The following is a 23,441-nucleotide window of genomic DNA, read 5'->3' as shown; positions in this document are numbered from 1 at the left end:
AAAGTGAGTTGGTGGCAGAGCCCGAACCAAACCCAGGGTTTTTTCACCGGGCCACTCTGCCCAGAGTGGGAGGGAATGGGGAAGTGTTGTGGGGCTGGGGCTGGGGCAAGATTTCAGGAAAGCAGGTTGCGTTGCAGTATTCCCTCCCTTCCTGTATCCTGCTGGTCACCTCTTCCTTGGGGATCCCCGCCTGTTTCTTGCGGTGCCATTCGCTGTAGTGCAGGCAAACCCCATCTCGATCAAACAAGTACAGGTTGTGCACAGTCATCTGTTGGGGAGGTGGGGATCCGAGTTAGTCCGGGGAGCACCCACTTCCCGCTCCCGCCCTAAGATGCTTCCTTCTAACCTCTCCACTAGCCTAATTCTGCCCCATTCCCGCGTCCGGTCTGGGACATCGTTCCCGGGACTCACCAGAAATGCACCCCGGCTCTGCGCTTGCGTACCAGAGAACTGCAGGGGGGGAGGGGAAACTCTCTGTCACCCACCACTTCCGGTTCTTACGGCGCCCCCGATTCTTTTTGCATAGAGAAGCTCAGTGACGCGAAGAAGATCCTTACGACCCCGGAATGGCTCCACCTCTCCTGGTTCCGTCACACCTAGCGCTCCTCCCTCTCTCTCTCTCTCTCTCTCTCTCTCTCTCTCTCTCTCTCTCTCTCTCTCTCCCACAGCCAATCCGCTGTGGCGCCGGAAAGGCGTACGCTGCCCCCTCCCAGTTCCTCCAACCCCCAGCAAGTCCCCGCCCCTCGTCCCGCCCCTTTCCCGGGCTCTTTGAGCTGTCCCAGTTCAAACGGGCGATTTTGACCTCGCGTGGGGCCGGGCTATCCCTGGCGCGGATGGACGCTGTGGTTCACGGGCGGGAGGCCAGGAGAACGGGCAGGTGGCATCCAACGGTTCTTGGAGGGGGTAGGGAGAAGAGTAGTCACTCACCGTGGGAAGTGGGGAGGGGGAGTCTGCGGAGGGAGCGACATTCCCTCCTACCCTTCCTATATTAGCATACTGACGGATGCTAGGGTCCGAGTAGAAGGGTTGGCGAAGCTGGGGGTGGCCCCGGGCTCCAGGGTTGGGTAGGGATGACGAAAGTGGGAAGAGGCTTCCAAATGGCGACCAAGCCCATCTCCACTGGCGTTGGCAGAAGAGATAGATGACCCAGAAAAGAAACCAGGTGATAAAATTCTTCCCCGGAGGGCCTGGAGGGTGTGTTCAGGAGCCCTGATTCTCTTTAGGGGGAAGACACGGGGGTTTTGTCCCTCGAGACATTGGTCTGGTAGGGGTCTCTGGATCCAACCCGATGCTTACCCACCCTTACTCCCACACTAGGGATGCTTAAAGCTCAAAGCGGAGCATCTGCTGCAAAATAAGTTGTTCTCCCTGCTATCACTCACTCCCTATTGGGCAAGAGGAACTGCAGGGTACCCCTAGCCCCCATGGCATCTTTCTCCTTCTTTCCCTGCCCCAACCCTGAAGCAGGTAAGCATCCCTTACTTTGCCTACTATCTTTACTCTCAAGAGCTGTTGAAGAGAAATTTCTTGCCTCATTCTGTGGTCTCTGGAATCTGGAGAACCCAACAGGCTTGGTCTAGGAGCCATGGTGACTTGGAACAATGAAGTATTCTTGGATTAGAGTCCCTATCCAGGGGGAGTCCTCTGAATACATGCAGGGCAAATGGAAGCAGCAGTGATTTAAGCTTCTGGAGATATCTCAGCAAACTGATCTCCTGGGTATGAGCCCAATCTGTTTTGGGGAAATTTCCTCTCCCCCCACTCCTTCCTGGACCCCATCTCATCAAGCTCTTTTCCTATGCTGTTTTCTTTTTCCTCTGGGCCCCTTTTAAACGGAGGTAGATGGTCTCTTGTTCCCCACTGCCTTTAGCTTTTTCCCTCTCTAGCCTCCATGGCAGCTCAAGTTCCAAGCCCCAACTCACCCCTCCGGCCAGAGGACCTCCTGACTGATGCATCAGGCCCCCTTGGGCGGAGCCAAGGGACCTTCTCAGAGGTGACCTCGCAGCTTTATGCTTCCTTGCGGCAAAGCCGAAGGGCAGAGGCCACTGCCAGGGCCAATCTATACCTGGCCTCCAACTCTCCAACCCCTCCTGAGGAGCTTGAGGGCCTAGCCCAAGAGCTGAGCCGAAGCCTGTCAACTGGGGTGGAGACCAGCTCACAGAGAAAGGTGGGGCTGGGCACTAGAGGTGATGTATACTGGATTGCAAACTTTAATTCAGATTCAACAAACATTAAGAGTCCACTCTGAGGAAGGCATGGTGCTAGGCAAAAATGAAACATTTCTTTGTCTTATATTTGAACAGTATGTACAGATAAGCAAAATTGGGGTATAGAGGGCTAGAATCAGGAAAGGATTCTCATAGAAAATGAAGAGAAGTAACAGCCTATGTCAAAGTATGAAGATGAAGACAATAAAATACAAAGTTTTATGAACAGCTAGTAGTCCATGAACATAATTTGTAAAGGGAGATTAATGTGAAATAAATCAGATTGGTAGGCAGCTCAGCGGATAGAGTGTTGGGCCTAGTGTTAGGAAGAATCATCTTCCTTAGTTCTAATATGGCTTTAGACAGTAGCTGTGTGACCCTAGGCAGGTCACTTCAGCCTGTTGTCTCAGTTTCCTCATCTGCAAAATGAGCTGGAGAGGGAAATGGGAAATCTTGTCAATATTTTGTCAAGAAAACCCCAAATGGGGTCATGAAGAGTTGTATACTACTGGAACAAACAACCAAGAAGTCAGATTGGAGACAGATTGTGGAAAGGCTTTAAATGTCAGCATGAGTAGTTTACATTTTATTCTAGAGGTATCAATTATCAGATAATTTTGAATGGGGGAGTGACTTGTTCAGATATGGGCTGTAGGAAGAATATTTCAGCAGTTTTGTGGAGTTAGGTTTGGAAAAGGCAAAAAATTGGTAACTTAGAATTTAATGCCTACAAAGCTAACTAACCATTATAATAATAGTTAGCATTTATATAATGCTTATTTATAAAAGGCTTAACTTATTCATCCTCACAACAACCTTGGGAGACAGGTGCTATTATCACCACATCTACTTTACAGATGAAGTAACTGAGGCTGAGAGAAGACCCATACTCAGGGTCACACAACTAATAAAAATCTGAGACAGAAATTAAATTCAGGTCTTCCTGAGTCCAAGTAAAGTTACCTCTGTTCATTACACTATGGAACCAGTCATACCTGTTAAGATAGTCTTGACTTTGGCACTCTGGAAGATTCTCCCCAACATATCACATAAGTGATAACTTTTGGGAAAGAGGGGGATGTGCCACTGTTAGAGTTCAAGATCCTTTGGGGAAGAAAGATTTAGGGTCAGCTGGGTAGTTCAGTGGATTGAGAGCCAGGCCTAGAGATGGGAGGTCCTAGGTTCGGATCTGACCTCAGATACTTCCCAGCTGTGTGACCCTGGGCAAGTCACTTGACCCCTGTTGCCCACCCTTACCACTCTTCCACCTATGAGCCAATACACAGAAGTTAAGGTTTTAAAAAAAAAAAAAAAGATTTAGTGTCGTTTCTATACTGGGAAGTATATAAACATGGAGGTAAAATTCCCAGGTCACAAGCTGGGACCAGCAGTTCAGGGATAGTAGCAAAGTAATAAGATTTAAAAGCATTTCGAATTTTAGAATTTAGTGTCTTAATCATAAAACAGTATTCTAATTGAATGTACCTTTAAGGAGAGTTGTTATTTCTTATAGAGAAAAAGCTAGTGAGAGAAGTGGCTCTCAATGGGATCACTTCATTTATACCTGTACTGAGCCACTAAGGTACCTGGATTTGAGAGTTGGGGGTGGTATGGGGAAATGGGAAGATAAGTGTTATCTTCCTTGACAGGAAGCATTGTCAAGTTAACCATGTTCTGGGTCTCTGTCCTTCAGGGAGGCTCCCAGCATATCTTGGAGATGGAAAGTGTACGGGGTCACCTCCAAAGCATGCTCCAAGCTTCTAGGGACACAGCTCCTCGTAAGTGAACAAGCTCTCTGGGGCCATGTAAAGGGGTGTGTAGCCAAGAGGGCTAGAAAAGCATGGAAGAAGGTGAGGTGGAAAAGACAATTGTCACCTTTGATCTTCAAATGGTCCCTGCTCCTGTCCATGCCTTACCCCTAGCCCTTCGGTTCCTCTGGCTGCTTGCAGGGGATAACCTTGTTCCAGGTACTGTCCCAGAGAGGCGAGAAGAGGATTCTTTTGACAGTGACAGCACAGCCACCCTGCTGAAGTGAGTTACCCTTAATCCCTCTTGAGTCATATAGGTGTCTCTGGATATTCAGAGATTTAAGTTCTTAAACCATCCGTCCCTTCATCTGTAATTTATGCTTTATTTTGGAATATAGGTATTCAGGCTCCCAAATCCTCTCATTTCTTTATTTAGATTTTTACTTTCCTTACTGTTGATAACTGTTTATAGTGGTATAGCAGTTTAATGGTATAGCAAGATATAGAAGGGCTCTGGGCAATGAATCAGGAGATTTAGACTCTTGGATGAACCTAGCTAAGGGACTCTGGGTATGTTTCTTAACCTCTGTGAGCTTTAGTTTCTTCATCAGTAAAGAAAGGGATTGGATTAGATAGATCATCTAATCTAAGATCCTTTCTAACTGAATTTCTGTGATTTGCTCAGCACCCGACCCCTCCAAGAGCTATCTCCACCTAGCTCAGCTCCAGCCCTGGAGGAGTTGTTCCCTCGCTATACTAGTATCCGCCCTGGGACCCCTCACTATTTTCCTGATCTGCAGGGACTGCGAGATGCCTTGGACACAGAACATACCCGCCGCAGAGTAAGTTGAGTAGTTGAAGGTGGAAGGAGAAGCTGAATCATTCCCAAGAGAGTTAGATGAGGAAAAGAGTCAGTAGATGTGGGAGCAATTACATAGGCGCTGGACCAGAAGGAATAAACTATAAATACTTGATAGATATCCCCCATCTTGCATCCTTTATATAAGCTGTATTGAGGTGAGTCATGAAGATAAAGTAAACATTGCTCTTCAGTCATTCCCTTCTGGGGACCTAATTGTCCACAAGCTCTAATCTCTTAGATGGGAGGGAAAGTGTGGGGGAAACTTCTTTAATACCTGCCATGCTCAGTTGATGTGTACAGTAGGCTTCTTAGGTGGGAGTTACTTCCCATCTTTGTTATTTCTTATCCCTCTTAACCAAAGGGTCTCCAAGGTCCTTTCCCAAGGAACTCTTAAACTCAGGAAAAGAGTTACACTTAAATCTGGTTCTTAAAGGTGAAGAGGAACATGTTAGAGAGATATTTGAAGCTCAGCCCTCAGCCTTCCTTGTGACTCAGATTCCTGCTCCATACTCACTATTTGTCCCAGGAACTAGATATCCTGTTTTCCAGTCTTTATTTTTCCCTACTAGAAGGTTTTGGTAGTACTGTGACTTGGACTAGGATAGGTAAAAAATAAATGCCTATGTTCTTTGCTTTTCTTCCTCAGCACTGTGAGCGCCACATCCAGAATCTACAGACCCGTGTGTTAGAACTGCAGCAGCGGTTAGCTGTTGCTGTGTCTGCAGACCGAAAGAAAGATCTTATGATTGAGCAACTGGACAAGGTGCCAGGGGAACAAGGGAAGTGGGCCTGACCCAAACAAACAGGGAAGCAAGGGTTTGGATTTAGCCATAGTGGAATTATGGAACAATAAAATGAGGGGATTATAGACATGAGTTTTTCTGAATGTTTATTCTTGTACATATGCTAGGAGACAGAGTTGGTCATCAGTACATTTGGAAGGCAGAGACACAGCCAAAGGTTGTAAGATCTCACCAAACCTTCCCTTCCTTCCCCTCCCCTAACCAATCTAGACCTTGGCTCGTGTGGTAGAGGGCTGGAACCAACATGAGGCTGAGCGGACAGAAGTGCTTCGGGGGCTGCAAGAGGAGCAAAAGAGTGCTGAGCTTACTCGAAGCCAGCAACAAGAGGTGGGTACTTAGGGATCAGAAGACAAGGCAGCTTCCATAAAGTAGAAAGAAAAAGGGAAAGGGGGCAGCTGGGTAGCTCAGTGGAGTGAGAGTCAGGCCTAGAGACAGGAGGTCCTAGGTTCAAACCCGGCCTTAGCCACTTCCCAGCTGTGTGACCCTGGGCAAGTGACTACTTGACTACTTGACCCCCATTGCCCACCCTTACCACTCTTCCACCTATAAGATAATACACCAAAAATTAAGGGTTAAAAAAGAAGAAAGAAAAAGGGAAGCTAGAACTTTAGTCAAGAAATATGACATTAGATCTTGGTTCTTAACCTTGAGTCTGTGAGCTGTGGGATTTTTTTTTAATTATTTTGATAAACTCATTATAATTTATTTCCTTTGTCATCCTATGCATCTATTTTATACATTTAAAGCCATTATTTTGATAAGGGGTCCAGAATAGGACCCTTTCAATCTAGGCTTTATCAGATTGCTAATAGGATCTATGACACAAAAAAGGTTAAAAAAGAGGAAGTTCTGAGGTTGAACATAGTCTTATAAAAAACATAATTGATGCCTTTTGCTTTTTACACCATAGTCGACTATTTTCTGATATTTTACCCTCCCCAACCCTTAAAAATAAATAGTTAAGCAGAGGGACCTTATTTTTCAGTACACAGTATCCATTGTGTTTCACTGGTCCAATCACAAGAAGGTTCCATTATCTCTCTGGATTCTAATTGTTGTATATAATCTGAATTTAACTACTTTTTAGGGTTGTTTTCATTTACATTATTGGTGTCATTGTGCACTTTGTTCTGCTTTCTACAGTCTCCATCACTTATTCAAGTCTTCTCATGTGTCTTTGAATTCCTCATGTTCATCATAATGTTCCACAATGTTCACACGACACAATTTTTCCGGCCATCCTTCATCTGATGGACACTCATTTTGTTTGCAGTTGTATACTATCACAAAAAAAGTCCTGTTATACATGTTTTGCTATATAAGACCTTTACAAAGTATCTTGAGAAACATACCCAGTGGTAATATCAAAGATTATAAAAAATTTAATCAACATTTCTTGCACAATTCCACAGTTATCCAGATGAGTTGAACTAATTTACATCTCCACAAGCATTCCATCAGTAGTCCTACAGTCCTTTCTATGGTGACTTTCGGTCTTTTTGTTATCTTTGCCATTTATCAAATTGGGCAAATTTGAGGTCAAATCTTAAAGCTGTTTTAATTTATATTTAAAAACTTCCCATTCTTTGACCATTGAGCATGATCTTCCTATGTATCCTGAAGCTTTACTTTATAGGTCTGTCACTCTACCCCCAAAATTAGTACCATGGCTCCATTGTCAGCATCCCCCCCCCTTTTCCCTTTTGAAGTACATATACAATCAATTGGTTATAGAAAGCTATTTTACCCTATAGAAAAGTAGGAGGGGAAGGAGATAAGAGGAGTAGGGTAGGGCTGATGGAAAAGAGGGCAAATTGGGGGATGTGGTGATCAGAAACTAAACAGGTAAATAGGATGGAGAGTAATACACAGTAATTGGATGGTGCAAAAATTTTTTACGAGTCTAATAAAAGCCTCATTTCTCAAATATATAGAGAAACGAGTCAAATGTATAAGAATACAAGTCATCTCCCAATTGAGAAGTGGTCAAATGATATGAATAGGTAGTTCTCAGAGAAAGTAATTATAGTCATGCAAAAAAAATGCTTTAAATCACAATTAGAGAAAAGCAAATTAAAACAACTAAGGTACTACCCCACACATAACAGATGGACTACTATGACAGAAAAGGAAGATGACAAAACTTGGAGAGGATGTGGAAAAATTGAGACACTAATGCTGTCTAATATATATATGTGTGTATATATATTAACTAATCTATATATTTGATCTAACAACACCATTACTAGGTTTGTATTCCAAAGAAATAAAAAACAAAGGGGAAGGACCTATATGTACAAAAATATTTAAAGCAGCTCTTTTTGTGGTGGCAAAGAATTGGAAATTGAGGGGATATCCATGAATTGGGGAATGACAGAGTATGTGATTGTAATGGAATGCTATTGTGCTATAAGAAAAGAAGAATAGGAAGAGCTCAGAAAAACCTGTAAAGGCTTACATGAACTAAAGCAGAGTGAAATAAGCAGAACCAGGAGAACATTGTACATGTTAGGAGTACTATACAATGAACAACTATGAATAACTTAGCTTTTTTTCAGCAATACAGTGATCCAAAACAATACCAAAGGACTCATGATAAAAAATGACATTTGTTTCTGGAGAAAGATCTGATGGAATCCGAATAGAGACCAAAACAAACTTTTTTTTTTGTTTCCTTCCACAAAAGGATTAATATGGAGAAATCTTTTACATGATTGCACATGTAAAATCTATAGTAGATTGCTTACTGTCTCAGCAGGGTGGGTAGAGGGGGAAGGAGGAAGAGAATTTGAGACTCAAAATGCTTTTCAAAATGTTGGAAATTGTTTTTACATGTAATTGGGGGGAAAAAAGCAAAACTCTCTTTCACCCTATTTGGCAATTAAAGATATACCCCTCAAAAAAATTAGTATCATATTTGGGAAAAGTTGTGTGTCCCTGCCAATTAGCCCCTAGTTCACTGAGAGCTAGCTTTAGTTAGAAGTGTGTATGCTTTATGTATTTTGGTAGGAATATTGCATGATTGGACTTGGGTCCTCATTCTTCCTAAATTCTGACCTCTCCTCCTTCCTCCTTGCCTTTAGACTATTGCTCACTTAGAAGAGAGTCTAAAGCAGACCATGGAAACCCTGAGTCGGGAGCAGGAAGAGGCCAACCAGCAACAACAGGAGCAAGAGACACTGGTGAGAGAACTGGACTAATTTCTTTTACATTGAGATCCTGACGCAAGGGAACTGGGCTATTAGGTGAATATGGCATGCAAGAAACTTGTAACCTGTTTCTGGGCATAAACTGAAGAACTGAGATGTGAATCAAGAATTTTGGGTAGGTAGATAATGAGGTGATTACTAATTACTGGAAGCTAGGTGTGGAATTTGGTATGTTATACCAAAGGACTTGTTTTAATGGCCAGTGCCAGGACCAGAATTCTAACCTAAGATCTTTTCTCTCATTGCTTGCTGAGATTTGTCATCTATTAACTTGAGATTCATAATAATAATAAAACATTTTTATATGTTATGTGGATGTTTAGAAAATTTCCTCATGGCAATCCTGTGATTATATAGTATAAGTGTTATTATCTCCACTTTACAAATAACTTCTCTGAGCCAGTTTCCCTAAGTGAATTGTCTAAGGTCATATAGTTAGTGACCAAGTTGGAACTTAAATCCAAGGTATCTGACTCAAACTCATTGTGCTCCTTTCCACTATACTATGTATTAGTGGTATCCACCATGAGAAAATTGTGGAGGGGATTAGAACAGTAAGTAGTTAATTGTGGGAACTGAGTGAACTACACTGGCTCCCTCTTGTGATTCAATTCTGAACCTCACTTTCTATTCCTTTCTATTCAGTTTTGGGCTTAGTCCAAATTCTGTGCTGTGAGAAAAGTTTATTCAGCTGTGGGAATTGGGAGAAAACTTTATTACATTGTTTGAACAATGTCCTATAGGCTGGGAAATTGAACCACCTATACCATCTGTTTAGAGACCCTTAACCAAGGACCTAGGTTATGCTGACCAGAAATGAAGTTAGAGATCCTAAGATTGATGTAAGGAGTTTTCTCATAATTGTACATCTCAAGCAACCTATGCCTTGTCTGAAAACTGGCCCCATGCTGATCAATCATGTTTCTATGTTCCCTTGATTATTTACAGGTAGTTAGGAAAGAGTGGGATGCCTCTTTTGGTAAATTCTGGGAATTGTATCTTTTTACTCTTCCCCCTCCCAACATGGAAAGTTCCTAATCTTTCATCCGATTAGAAATCAGTTTACCTAATGTTATATTGTTTCCTTTTAGTTTATTGGTCTTATTTGATTAATTGTTTTTAATATATAAAAATCTGTCTTCTTTGGTATTCAGGGTCTAGCCCTAAAAACTGTGGAAGGAGCTTGGTTGCTATTTGTTAGGCAATTAAATAGTAAATAATTAATAATTATTAATAAGTTAATAAATTGATGTGCTTAGAAGATCAAACCTTTATTTCCTCAGTCATTTCATCTTTTGCTCATGTATTTTAATTGGCTTGCTGGAAAAGCATAGAAGACTTAGGTATTTCCCAATTATCAGAGATGAGGTTTGTCAATGTATTGGGCCTTGGTAGGTATCTTGGTTTTCTCTTGTGGTTATAGAAGGAATCTCGACAAGCTTTAGCTCGGAGCTTAGAGCGGGAACAGCAGCGGTGTCGGACTCTACAGGAGGAACGGGATGAGGCACGGACAGAACAGCTGAATCAGCATAGAGAGCTGGAAGCACTTCAAGCTGCCTTGGATGAAAAGCACCAAGCCTGGACTCAGCGTGAACGCCAGTTGGAAGAGCGCTGTAAGAGTCTACAAGAGGAGGGCCGGATCCAACTGGAGAGGGAGCAGGTGAGGGAAGGAGAGAAATGCTGGAATGGAGCTGAAGGGAGAGAGTAGAAGATAAGCAGAAAGGAATGCATAGATGTGGAAAGACTTAGGGCAAAGGGACTGAGGTACAGGAAAAGAGTTGACTAGAGATAGTGGTAGCCACTGAAAGAAGGAATGTGGAAGAAAAGGCCAAGAAGGCATGCTTCTTTCTAGTAGGAGGGACAGGTTGCAAGGGAGAGTTACAGATGCAGAGGTTAGTAGTTTAGCTTAGTAGATTTAGAAGCAGAACACCAAGTATGGAGGTCAGACTGGGAATAGAAGACAAAGCCTTTGAAGAGAACATGAGAGACCTGGATTTTCTTTTTGATTAAGGCAAACTCTCAGCGGGAAGTGCAAGCAGCCCGGGAGGCTCAGCAGCTCCTGGCCTCTGTTCAGTCTGATGTTCGGAGGTTAGAAGAGGAATTGGACACAGCACGGCGAGAAAGAGATGCTCTACAGCTGGAAACCAGCCTAGTTCAGGTCAGGAAGTGGGAAGAGTTCATTAATGTTTTCTCTGGTTGGAAAAAGTTTGTTCAGCATCTTTGAGAGTCAAAAAAGAGACCTACTTTTAGGTTGCTAGGTATTCGTTTTCCTCATATTGTCAATGTGATAGAATTAGTATACATTACTACTTGCTTTTTCTCCAAACTTGTTTCACTTGGGGCCACCATTGGTATTAATAAAATCTTTCACATTCTGCCTCCTAGCTACCTTTCCAATCTTATTTCATACAATTTTTCTTCCAATCCATCAACAAACATTGCACTTATTATGTGCCAAGCACTGTACTAAGCTCTAGGGTTACAAAAATAGGCAAAAGACAGTTCCTGCCCTCAAGGAGCTCCCATTCTAATAAGGGAGACATTAAGTAGATAAATATGTACAAATAAGCCATATACAAGATAAATAGGAAAAAATTAATAGAAAGGTATTAGAATTAAGAGGAATTGGGGGGCAGCTGGGTGGCTCAGTAGATTGAAAGCCAGGCTTAGAGATGGGAGGTCCTAGGTTCAAATCTGGCCTCAGGCATTTCCTAGCTGTGTGAACCTGGGCAAGTTATTTGACCTCCCCCCCATTGCCTACCTTAACCACTCTTCTGCCTTGGAGCCAATACACAGCATTGACTCCAAGACAGAAGGTAAGGGTTTAAAAAAAAAAAAAAGAAGAAGAAGAGGAATTGGGAAAGGCTTCCTTGTAGAATGGGGGGAATTTTAGTTGGGATTTCAAGGAAGTCAGTAGTTGAATCAGAGGAGGGAGAATGTTCTAGGCATAGAGGATAGCCAGGGGAAAAGCCCAGAGCTATGAAATGGAATCTTTTGTTTGTGGAACAGCAAGGAGACCAGTGTCATTAGATGTAAGAGTACATGTTGAGCAGCAAGATTTAAGAAGACTAGAAAGTAAGTAGGGGCTAGGTTATAAAGGGTTTTGACCAACAGAGTATTTTGTATTTGACCCTGGGGACGATAGGAGTTTATTGAATAGGGAGGTGACATGATTGGACCTGGGCTTTAGGAAAATCTCATTAGTGGGTGGAAGAGGATAGATTGGAGTGAGAATGGAAGAGAGACTTAAGGCAGCCAGACTCATTGGCAAGCTATTGCAATGATACAGATGTGAAGTGATGAGGACCTGCACCAGAGTGGTGGCAGCATCAGGAGAGAAGGGGCATAACTGTCTTAAAATCCAGGTGTGCATTTCTCTATTCCTTATCCCACTCACTTCTTATCTGCATCTTTCAGAGACTTCTTCCAAAGCTCAATTCCGGTGCTTCCTCCAACCCACTCCCTGACCCGTTCTCTCTGTCTCCGTCTCCTTCCCTCCCTCCTTCCCCTCCCTCCCCCTTTTCCTCTCCCTTCCCCTTCCTTTCCTTAGTAGAATGCTGAAAAGGGCAGAACTTATTTTGTCTTTCTCCCTCCACCCCCACCCAGTACCTAATAAATACCTTATATATTGTTGTTAGTCATATCTCACTCTTCTGGCCCCATGGACCATAGCATGCTGGGCCCTTCTATCCTCCATTATTTCCTGAATCTTTCTGTCCAAGCTCCTGCTTGTTGCTTCCAAGACCTTATCTATACATCTCATCCTCTGCTATCCCCTTCTCCTTTTACCTTTATTATTTCCTGACATCAGAGTCTTTTCCAGTGAGTCCTGTCTTCTTATGTGGCTAAAGCATTTAAGCTTCAGTATTTGTCCTTCCATTAAATAGTCATTAAGTATAGATTGATTTGATCTCCTTGCTCTCCAAGAAATTCTCAAAAGTCTTCTCCAGTATCACAACTTGAAAGCATCGATTTTGCAGTGCTTAGCTTTTCTTAGTCCAACTTTCACAGCCATATATTACTGCTGGAAAAACTATAGTTTTGACTGCAGACCTTTTTTCAGCAAGGTGTGATGTCTGCTTTTTAATATGTAGCAGCCAGATTTATCATAGCTTTACTTCCAAGAAGCAGACATCTTTTAAAAATTTAATTAACTTCAGCTACATGTAGAAACAACTTTTGACAATTATTTTCTGACATTTTAGGATTTATGGCAGTAAATAGTCTGATATAGGTTATATCAATATTATTCATGCAATAGATATTTCCATATTGCTGATGTCGTGCTAGAAGACATCACATATATGGTGAAAAACTTATGAAGTTAATAAAATGGAAGATGGCATACTTTGATCAAACAGGCATCTTTTAATTTAGTAACTGCAATCACTGTCTGCAGTGATCTTTGAATATAAAATCTGACATTGTTTCCTTTCTTCTCCTATTTTTGAGGAAGTAAAGGGAACAGGATGCCATGATGTGTGTGTGTGTGTGTGTGTGTGTGTGTGTGTGCGCGCGCACGCGCATGTTAATGTTAAGCTTCAAGCCAGCTTTTACACTCTCCTCTTTCACCCTTATTAAGAGTTTTCTAAATTATTTTTCATTTTCTGTCATCAGAGTAGTGTCATCTCATATCTGTGACCTCCTTTTTCCAAGGATGGCTCTTTATCCATTTGAGCCACCTAGCTGCTGCTATTTCTACAACACTAATGTTACAGTATACATTCTTCTTTTTCTGCTCACTTTACTCTGTATGTCTACAAATCTTCTAAAGTTTCTTCTTTAATTTCTTATAGTACAATGTGTGAGGGAAGCCCTCTTACAAAATAACACTTTGGGGCTCTGCCTATATCATGCCACGGAGGGTGGGTCACCAGGCAGTGACCTAAGCACCTGAGCCAGAAATGATCAGGTTATTGAACTGGGGTAAAGAAGAAGGAATAAAAGAGGGGATTCCAGGAAATTGGCTGTCTCTATTCTCTTGAGTGCATGGCAAAAGGAAGGTGGCTAACGGAGCTATGTGGAGAGCCCCCTACATGGTTAAGTAAGAAATAGGTTTTTCTCTCTCTGTGACTTCTCCTATTCAAGTAAATATTAATAAACTGGAAATTAAGGACTTGAGCTTAATTTAGTTATTACAATAGTAGTATCTTTTACATTCACATACCATACTTTGTTTAGCTGTTCCTTACTTGATAGGCACCCCTTCTCTTTAGTTTCTAATTCCTTGCCACCACACACACACACAAAAGCTACTATAAATATTTTTGAACCTGTAAATCTTTATCTTTCTTGATCTTCTTGGAATGCAGGCCTACTAGTGGTATTGTTGAGTCAGAGAGCATACCCAGTTTAGTAACTTCTTGGACATAATTCCAATTTGCTTTCCATAATGACTATACTAATTTACACAGTTCCACCTGGAGTACATCAAAGTGCCTGCTTTCTCAAGTTAGTTAATTTTAGAATAATCTTTATCCTGTGAAAGATGCATAATTTGATTTCATTTTTTGGTAGATGATTAATTCACAGACTAATAGGAGAAAGTAGACATCTCCCTCCGTCCTTGACTAAAAGAAACTCTTTGCTGTTCCTTGTTTCTTTATGGTGATGTTAGGCAGCTTTTAGCCTCTTTAAACCCTAATTCCTAGGCCAGCCTGACTATCCTCATCATCACCTCATATACAGGCCCGGTTTGAAGCCCAGCGAGTACAGATGGAGTCAGAGCTTGCTATTTTGCTAGAGCAGAGAGTGACTGATCGACTGGCCCAAGTGCAGGAGAGTAGCCTTCGTCAAGTGAGCAGTCTTCGGGAACAACACAGGTATCTGAGATAGGTTAAAGATGCAAAGTTTTGCCCTTTCCCAGCTGTTTTCTCACTCTTGCCCCATTTTATATGCCCCTTTCATGGACAGGCCTACTTTTTCCTTTTCTGATGTTTTCCTTTCCTATCCTCAGACTCAGGCCTGTCTCATCTCTTCCCTCTGCCTCCTTGGGAACCTTTGTGAAACTTAAAGTGCTCCGTAAAAGTTGTTTTTATTACCAATTAACTGGAATTTAATTGTTTTTAGGAAACAGTTACAGGACTTAACTGAGCAGCATCAGCAGGAACTGTCTAATCAATTAGATCAGTTCCAGGTGGAGTTGTCAGAGCGGGATGATCGACATCAGCAGGTGTCTCAAGACTATGAGCTCAGGTACTCGCCTCTGAGAACCTTCTCAAACTTCTGGCCTCTGAACCTTTACCATAGAGGAGGAATTGTTCCCTTGGATACCCTGGATTCTGATTCTCTCCAGATTTCAAGTATCAGACTCCCTAAGCTTGTTTCACTGAGGGACTTGGGGGTCCAGCCCCTAAATCCCATTTTTCCTCATTGTCCCAGATTGGCTCGTGAGCAGGCCAGAGTACGGGAGTTACGGATGACACACCGGCAACTAGAAGAGCAGCGGGTAGAGCTAGTGGAGAGATTCCAGGCCATGCTTCGGGCTCACTGGGATGAGGCACACCAGCTGCTCAGCAACACAACATCTTCTCAGGTAGGCCTTGTCCTTTGGTCAGGCACAGTGAGTGGAGATGAGTAGAAATCAGGTGAAAAATGCTAAGGCTTTACAAGAAGGCAGCAGGTTTTTTTTTTTTTTTTAAGCTATTTTGGGGAAAATTGGAACTTCAAAAGAACTATAAATATTTTTGTACATTCTCATTTTGCTTAGGACTGAACCCTCCTTCAGTTTAATCTCTTAATTCCTTATTTCTCTTCTCCTCTTTCCCTCCTATTTTCTTGTTCAGTGAAATGTATTTCTATTTCCTTCATTTAAGCACTGCAACTAAGTGGACATTTCTAGCTGTGTGACCTTGGGCAAATCACTTAACTCCAATTGCAGCCCTTGCCACTCTTGTCTTGGAACTGATACTTAGTATTTATTTTAAGATAGGAGGTAAGGATTTAAAAAACAAAACAGGGGGCAACTGGGTAGCTCAGTGGATTGAGAGTCAGGCCTAGAGACAGGAGGTCCTAGGTTCAAATCCGGCCTCAGCCACTTCCCAGCTGTGTGACCCTGGGCAAGTCACTTGACCCCCATTGCCCACCCCTACCACTCTTCCACCTATGAGACAATACACCGAAAGTTAAGGGTTTAAAAAAAAAAAACCAGTTCAACTGAGAAAGAGGTTGAAGTTTTAGGTGCTCCTTCAGACCTCTCTTGGTTATATAGATGTCTTCTTGTGCATTCTGTTTATGTGCAATAATTTTCCCTATCCTTACCCCCAGTCTATTCCTCTTCCCCTCTTTCCAATTCTTCTCTTAAGGTCATAAAGATTTTTTCTTTGTAAATCTTTTTTTTTCATAATTTAAAGATATTTTATTTTCCCAATTACATGTAATAATAATATTTTTGCATTATCATGCAAAGCACACTTTCATATAATTACTGTTGTAAGAGCACACTCAAAATCAAGATCCAAACTCCCAAATAAAACTGTAAATAAATACAATTATGTGAAAGATAGCATGCTTTGATTCACATCTGTCTGAATCCAACAGTTCTTTCTGTGGAAGTAGATAGCATTCCCCATCATAAGTCCTGCAGAATTGTCCCAGATCATTTTATTCCTAAGAGTATCCATGTTTTTACAGTTGATCATCATATATTGCTATTACTGGGTACAATGTTCTCCCAGTTCTGCTTATTTCACTCTGCATCAATTCAGGCAGATCTTTCCAGCTTTTTCTGAAATCATTTTGTTTATCATTTCTTATAGCTCAATGGTATTCCATAACCAACATATGCCACAACTTGTTCAGTCATTCCAACTGTTGTGAGGAAGATTAGATTAGGTATTGATTATGTATTGATTAAGTTGTACATAGCAGGAAGGAGCTGGAGCTGGGAATTCCATGATGGAATGAGGGAGGAGGAAGTCTGTCTGTGCCCTGAGTGTAGACTCCATTAGTGGTGGGCAAAAACTGTTGCCTGCCTGGGAGACCTCAGAGCAAAGGACTTCCTGTTTTCCCCTGGGATCCTGTGTGGTGTGTCATCTAGCAAAAGGACAAATCTACAGAGCCAAGAGAAGAGGTGAAGTTTGAGAACTGGAGGACAGTGCTTCAAGCAAAACCCTCTCTACTTGGTTCCTGAGACAACTTTAGCTCCTGGCATCCAGAGATCATCAGTGGATTGCAGTGAGAATCCCAAAGCCACAAAGCCCAGCTGTACTGGAGCCTGGCAGGTTCCAGGTTTGAGGCAGAAACCCAGAGACTCCATTTATAGCTCCTTGGGCCCTGTTAGTTTAGATCACTAAGTTAGAGTAGAATAAGTCCTTCCCTTTCCCTGTGGGTTTTGTTATTAGGTGTTAAGGATTTAGAGTAGTCATTCCTATCCCTCCTTTTAGTTGTTTCTAATTAAAACCCAGTTTCATCCTGTTGCCTTGTCTGTTGAATTCAAGGCCTCTGGCCAGAGTGACAGTTGACTGTTATTTGTCAGTTAGGAGTAGCTTAGCTGTACAAGTCTTCAATGTCCAAGTCTAATCTCTCTTAAATCCCAAAGTGTGTTCCCACAAACCCCTTAGTTTATTATAATATCCCTGGTGACCCCATTACCTTACTTATATTTCCTACAGTTTGGCACCCCAGATGGGTGGATAGAGAGACAGACAGGAAGTGAATTGACGGACATCCCCCAACTACAAAAAGAGCTACTATAAATATTTTTTTTACAAGTTAAGTCCTTTCCCCTTTTTAGTATCTCTTTGAGATACAGACCCAGTAGTGGTATTACAGAATCAAATATATGCATGGTTTTATAACCTTTGGGCATAGTTCCAAATTGCCCTCTAGAATGGTTGGATCAGTTCACAATTCCACCAATAATACATTTTGTCCCAATTTTACCACATCCCCTCCAACATTTATTACTTTCCTTTATTGGCCAATGTGATCGGTGTGAGATGCTGTTTTAATTTGTATTTCTCTAATCAAGAGTGATTGAGAACATTTTTTCATAAGATTATTGATAGCTTTGATTTCTTCATCTGAGAATTGCTGGTTCATATCCTTTAACCATTTGTCAATTGGGGAATGGCTTGTATTCTTATAAATTTGGCTTAGTTCTCTGTAGATCTGAGAAATTAGACCTTTATCAGAGAAAATTGTTATAAAATTTCCCCCCGGTTATTTTTTCCTAATCTTGGTTATATTAGTTTAGTTCATAGAGAAGCTTTTTAATATAACCAAAATTATTCATTTTACATCTTGTAATGCTCTCTGTCTCATGTTTTTTCATAAATGCTTCCCATCTCCATGAATCTGTGAGGGTAAACTATATTATGTTCCCCTAATTTACTTAGGAGATCACTCTTTATATCTAAATCATCTACCCATTTTGACCTTATCTTGGTATAGTTTCTGCCCTGCTGTTTTCCAGTTTTCCCAGCAATTTTTATTAAATAGTGAGTTCTTATCCCCAAAGCTAGTCTTTGGGTTTATCAAACACAAAGTTGCTAAGATCATTTACCTCTGTATATTATAGATCTAATTTATTTCATTGATCTACCATTCTATTTCCTAGCCAGTGCCAGACGATTTTTGATGATTTATCACTTTATAGAACAGTTTGAGATCTGGTACTGCCTGGCCATTTTCCTTCCCATTCTTTCATTAATTCCTTTGATATTCTTGACCTTTTGTTCTAGATGAATTTTGTTATTTTTTCTAGTTCTGTAAAATAATTATTTGGTAGTTTGATTGGTATGGCTCTGAATAAGTAAATTAATTTGGTAGAATTGTCATTTTTATTATATTAGATCTGCCTACCCATGATCAATAATACTTTTTCAGTAGTTTATATCTGACTTTATTTGTGTGAAAAGTGTTTTATAATTGTGTTTATATAATTCCTGTATTTGTCTTGGCAATCCCAGGTATTTTATATTGTTTAGTTATTTTAAATGGAATTTCTCTTTCTCCTGCTGCTGAACTTTGTTGATATAGAAATGCTAATGATTTATGTGGATTTATTTTGTATCCTGCAATTTTACTACGTTAGGTCCTAGCTCTTTTCTAATTGGACTATCTCTGTAACCCTAGATTTATGTTAGGATTCAGTGGGACATATATCAGCTTTCCATATTTGAATTAATTGAATTACTTTTGTTTAGTCTCTTGCCATTATTGATTTATTTTTACCTTTTTATATTTCTTAATTCTTGTGTTTGAACTTCTGAGTTTCTATGCAGCTCAGGTCATTTCATCAAGAATGCTTAGAATTCCTCATTATAGATCAGTGATTCCCAAAGTGGGCGCCGCCACCCCCTGGTGGGTGCTGCAGTGATCCAGAGAGGTGGTGATGGCCACAGGTGCATTTATCTTTCCTATTAATTGCTATTAAAATTAAAAAAAAATAATTTCCAGGGGGCTAAGTAATATTTTTTCTGGAAAGGGGGTGGTAGGCCAAAAAAGTTTGGGAACCACTATTATAGATCGTTATAGATCCATTTTTTGATAACCTTGGGAATTTTCATTTTGGGCTTTCAGGAAGTAACTGGTAGATTCTTTCTACTTTTGCTTTATTATTTGATTCTAAGAGATCTGGGCAGTTTTCTTTTTAATAATTCTTGAAATAGGATAACATTAAGATAGTCCAGTTATTCTTAAATAACTTCTCCATCTGTTTTCCCAGTCAGTTGCTTTTGTCATAAAAAAAAATCCTTTTTTTTCTTTCTTCCTTCTTTCCTTTCTTTTTCTTCCTTTCTCAATATCTGTCTGTCTTTTGACTTCACTTGAGACTTGTCTCATGAAATGAAATCGTTGGCTTCTTTGATCCATTCTAATTTTCAGAAAGTTTGTTGCCTGGGCAAAGTTCTTGTACCAGGTTCCTATTCCATAGCTTTTGTTTCTTTTTCAATCTTTCCCTCAAATGTTCTCATTCAATTTATAAAAACATTTTAATATTAAAACAAAACAAAGCAAAGCTTTTGCTTCATTTCTTCCTGGAATTCTAGTTGAGTTTTCTGCTTAAGCTGTGTTTTTCTTTGGGGCTTTGCTTGAAGATGTTTTGAATTTATTCTCTTTTTCTGGATTTGTGTCTTGAGGTTCTCTGCCACCATAATATCATTTTATGATGAGATTCTTTTTTTTTGTTTGCTCATTCTTCCTACTTCCTAACTTTATACTTATTGTTAGGTTTGGGCTCTGCCACACTTCAGGATGGAAGGACTAGGCTGATCCTGAGGTCCTTGGAGTATTGAGGTATTATTTTATTATACCAAGATTTCAGAGACAGGCTGGAGATTTGCTGCTTTCAATGCTTCTAAAGTAGTCTGATCCAGCAGGACAAAGTGTGATTGTTGCCCCCTGACCTGCAGCACTAGATGGCTGTTGGATTTAGTATCTCTCAACCAACTGTTTCAGAGCGACAGAACTGGAGGCTCCTTTGGTCTGGGATTTCTGTCCTGGTTATTTCTCAGCTGACTAGGCTAGATATGGGAACTAAACCCTATTATAGTTCTGAGATCTAAGCTCCACTTTTGAATATCCTCATTTCTCAGTATACTGCTGAGGACCTTCTGTCCCTGGAAGTGCTACCCTCAGGCATTCCCTTTCTTAATCAGACCTGCTTACCTCGTTTTGCATCAGTTCACATAAATCTTCCTATGATTCTCTGTTTTCATCATAATCATTTCTTATAAGACAGTCATATTTTGTTACATTCATGTGCCACAGCTTGTTTTGCCATTCCTTAATCAGTAGGCATCTACTTATTTTTCCTTCTTCATTACCAGAAAAAATGCTGCTATTCTTTGAAAGAATTCTCCAGGTCACTAATAATGAGAAAAATATACATCAAAACAACTCTGAGGTTTCATATTATACCCTTCAAATCAACAAAGGTGACATAAGATGGTAACAGTCAATTTTGGAGAAGATGTGGAAATATAACAGTACTAATACTTTGTTGGTGCACCTGTGAAATGGTATGACCATTTTGGAAAGCAATTTATAATTATGCAAATAAAATGACTAAAATGTCCGTACCTTTTAAACCAGTAACTCCATTAATGGGCTTATATCCCAATGATCCACTGAAAAAAAGTCTATATACTCCAAGGTATTTATAGCAGTGTTTTGTTTTTTGAACCCTTGCTTTTCTGTCTTAGGCTGGATACTGAGTCTTAATTCCAAAGCATAATCACTGCAAGGGATTAGGCAACTGGTGTTAAGTGCCAGGGTCACACAGCTGGGAAGTGTCTGAGGTCAGATTTAAACCCAGGACTTCCTGTCTACAGTCCTGACTCTATCCAATAAGCAAAGATTTTGAAACAGTGTAGATGTCCATTGATGGGAGAATGGCTAAATAAATTGTGATACCAGAAAATAATTGAATATTATTTTGCTGCAAGAAATGATAAATGTGTTGAACATAGAAAAGTTTGGAAAGAACTTTATGAACTGCTTCAGAATCAAGTAAACAGAGCCAAGAACATCATATTACACAATAACTAAAACAGTGTAAATGGAAAAAACACACAGCAAAAAGAAGTGAATGTCACAAAAGTATAAGAATTAAACATACCTCAAATGAAGAAATAAGAGAAGATACCTGTAACTCACCATCTTGTATGTCTGAGGTCCAGTGTAAGTTGAACATATTTTCTTATTTAATTCCATCTTTCCCTTTAAAGATATTAAAGTTCTGAAGGGAAGCTTGATTCTTCTCTGTTAGGTTTCTCTTGACTCTTATGTTTGCATTTTAAAGTTTCTGCTTGGCTCTGATCTTTTCATTAGAAACATCTTAAAGACCTTTATTACCCTAAAGATCAATTTTTCTTAACCAAAGGATTATACTCACTCAGCTTTGCTGAGTTAAATTATTCTTAGATGTAAGCCTATATCTTTTGGAGGATTGTATTTTAAGATCTCTCATTAACAGTAGAAGCTTCCAAGTCTTGTGGAATTCTTTCTAGTTGTTTACAGTATTTTTTCTTTGACTTGGAGGTTAGTTCTAACATTCCTGTGATATTTTCTGTTGGGATTTCTTTTATTAAGTGATAGTGGGTTTTTTCTGTCTTCAGATTTTATTCTGGTTCTAATAGATCTAGGCAATTTTCACTTGTAATTTTTTGAAATACAGTATCCTTACTTTTTAAAAAATAGTTTTCAGGACTTCCAGTGATTTTTTTTTTAACCCTCACCTTCTGTCTTAGAATTAGTATTGGCTCCAAGGCAGAAGAGTGGTATAAGGGTAGGCAATGGGGGCCAAGTGATTTGCCCAGGGTCACACAGCAAAGAAGTGTCTGAGGTCAAATTTCAACCCAGGACCTCCCATCTCTAGGCCTGGCTCTCAATCCACTCAATCCACTCTCAATCTCAACCCAACTATCCCCTAGCTTTAGTTTTTGAATTGAGGCTTTGCATCAGGGCCCAGCTCTGCCTCTTGCTAAGTTTTTGGAGTGGAATAGTTTGCCCTGCTTGTTTTAACCTGAGTCCCTTAGGATGATCCCTTGGGATGACCTCTATCTCTCAGATTCTTGGGGTTCAGAATACTGTATCTTCAGAGTCCTCTCTGGCATCTCAGGGCAGAATGTTAGGGATTTCAGAGTCCCTCTTCTGAATGCTCTCATTTCCCTTCTGGTCATTGCTATTTTCCCCAAAGATTTCAAGTCTCTATCCTGGGCTTTCTGCCCTCCCTGGATCTTTCTTGCAAGATCCTCTGCTTCTATTTATTTTGAACACAGAGGCTTGTAGGCTTTATATGTATCTTGCCTTTACTGATGCTGGCTTTCTGGCAGTTCCTTTTTCTACTATCGGGTTTTGGCTGACTTTTTCTGCAGTTTCACTATATCAGATATGAGTAGAGCATCGTTGTTAGGTGATGACAAAGAGCTTTTCCTAAGAATAGAAGCACCAGCTCTGGCATTATTCTTGTTTGTTTGTGCTTGCCTTATTTGTATTATCTTCAGTCTGTAGTTTTTCTGCAAGTCTTTTTAAAAAAATTTTTTTAAACCCTAATATCTTTATATATATATATCCTTCTATATTAATTTTATTTGTTACAGGGCTAGGCAATGGGGGTTAAGTGACTTGCCCAGGGTCACACAGCTAGGAAGTGTCTGAGGCCAGATTTGAACCTAGGACCTCCTAGAGAAATACAAATTAAAACAACTCTAAGGTACCACCTTACACCTAGCAGACTGGCCAATATGGCAGAAAAGGAGGGAATTTGGCAAAATTGGGACACTAATACACTGCTGATTGAGTTGTGAATTGGTACAACCATTCTGGAGGGCAATTTGGAACTATGTGCAAAGGACTTTAAAAGATTGCCTGCCTTTTTTTGACCCAGCCATACCATTGCTGGGTTTGTACCCCAAAGAGATCATAAGGAAAAATATATGTACAAAAATATTTATAGCTGCATTCTTTGTTGTGGCAAAAAATTGGGGGAAAATCATTGATTGCTCATGGGTAGGACGAGCTGACATAATAAAAATGACCATCCTACCCTTAGTGCTATACTATCAAAGTACCAAAAAACTTTTTTACTAAATTCAAAAAAAACTATAACAAAGTTCATTTGGAAGAACAAAAGACCAAGAATATCAAGGGAAATAATGAAAAAAAAA

General features: G+C 40.5%; 1 protein-coding gene across 1 annotated transcript in view; it reads left to right on the top strand.

The window, feature by feature from the left end:
- Positions 1–1,681: 1,681 nt before the first annotated feature.
- The window catches only part of CNTROB (centrobin, centriole duplication and spindle assembly protein), a 29,253-nt gene continuing 7,493 nt past the window's right edge, over positions 1,682–23,441 (top strand). Inside the window, exons 1-12 of the mRNA XM_044672089.1 lie at positions 1,682–2,167; positions 3,901–3,985; positions 4,157–4,238; positions 4,641–4,797; positions 5,464–5,580; positions 5,831–5,947; positions 8,704–8,802; positions 10,253–10,489; positions 10,841–10,987; positions 14,518–14,651; positions 14,899–15,024; positions 15,211–15,364. Of these exons, the coding sequence (XP_044528024.1) occupies positions 1,892–2,167; positions 3,901–3,985; positions 4,157–4,238; positions 4,641–4,797; positions 5,464–5,580; positions 5,831–5,947; positions 8,704–8,802; positions 10,253–10,489; positions 10,841–10,987; positions 14,518–14,651; positions 14,899–15,024; positions 15,211–15,364 (1,731 nt within the window). The 5' untranslated portion in view covers positions 1,682–1,891. The remainder of the gene's footprint in view (positions 2,168–3,900; positions 3,986–4,156; positions 4,239–4,640; positions 4,798–5,463; positions 5,581–5,830; positions 5,948–8,703; positions 8,803–10,252; positions 10,490–10,840; positions 10,988–14,517; positions 14,652–14,898; positions 15,025–15,210; positions 15,365–23,441) is intronic.

The sequence above is a fragment of the Gracilinanus agilis genome, chromosome 4 (assembly GCF_016433145.1).
Source record: "Gracilinanus agilis isolate LMUSP501 chromosome 4, AgileGrace, whole genome shotgun sequence".
In the NCBI taxonomy this organism is placed as follows: Eukaryota; Metazoa; Chordata; class Mammalia; order Didelphimorphia; family Didelphidae; genus Gracilinanus; species Gracilinanus agilis.
The sequence above is the reverse complement of the archived record's forward strand: the minus strand, read 5'-3'. Positions and strand labels throughout refer to the sequence as shown.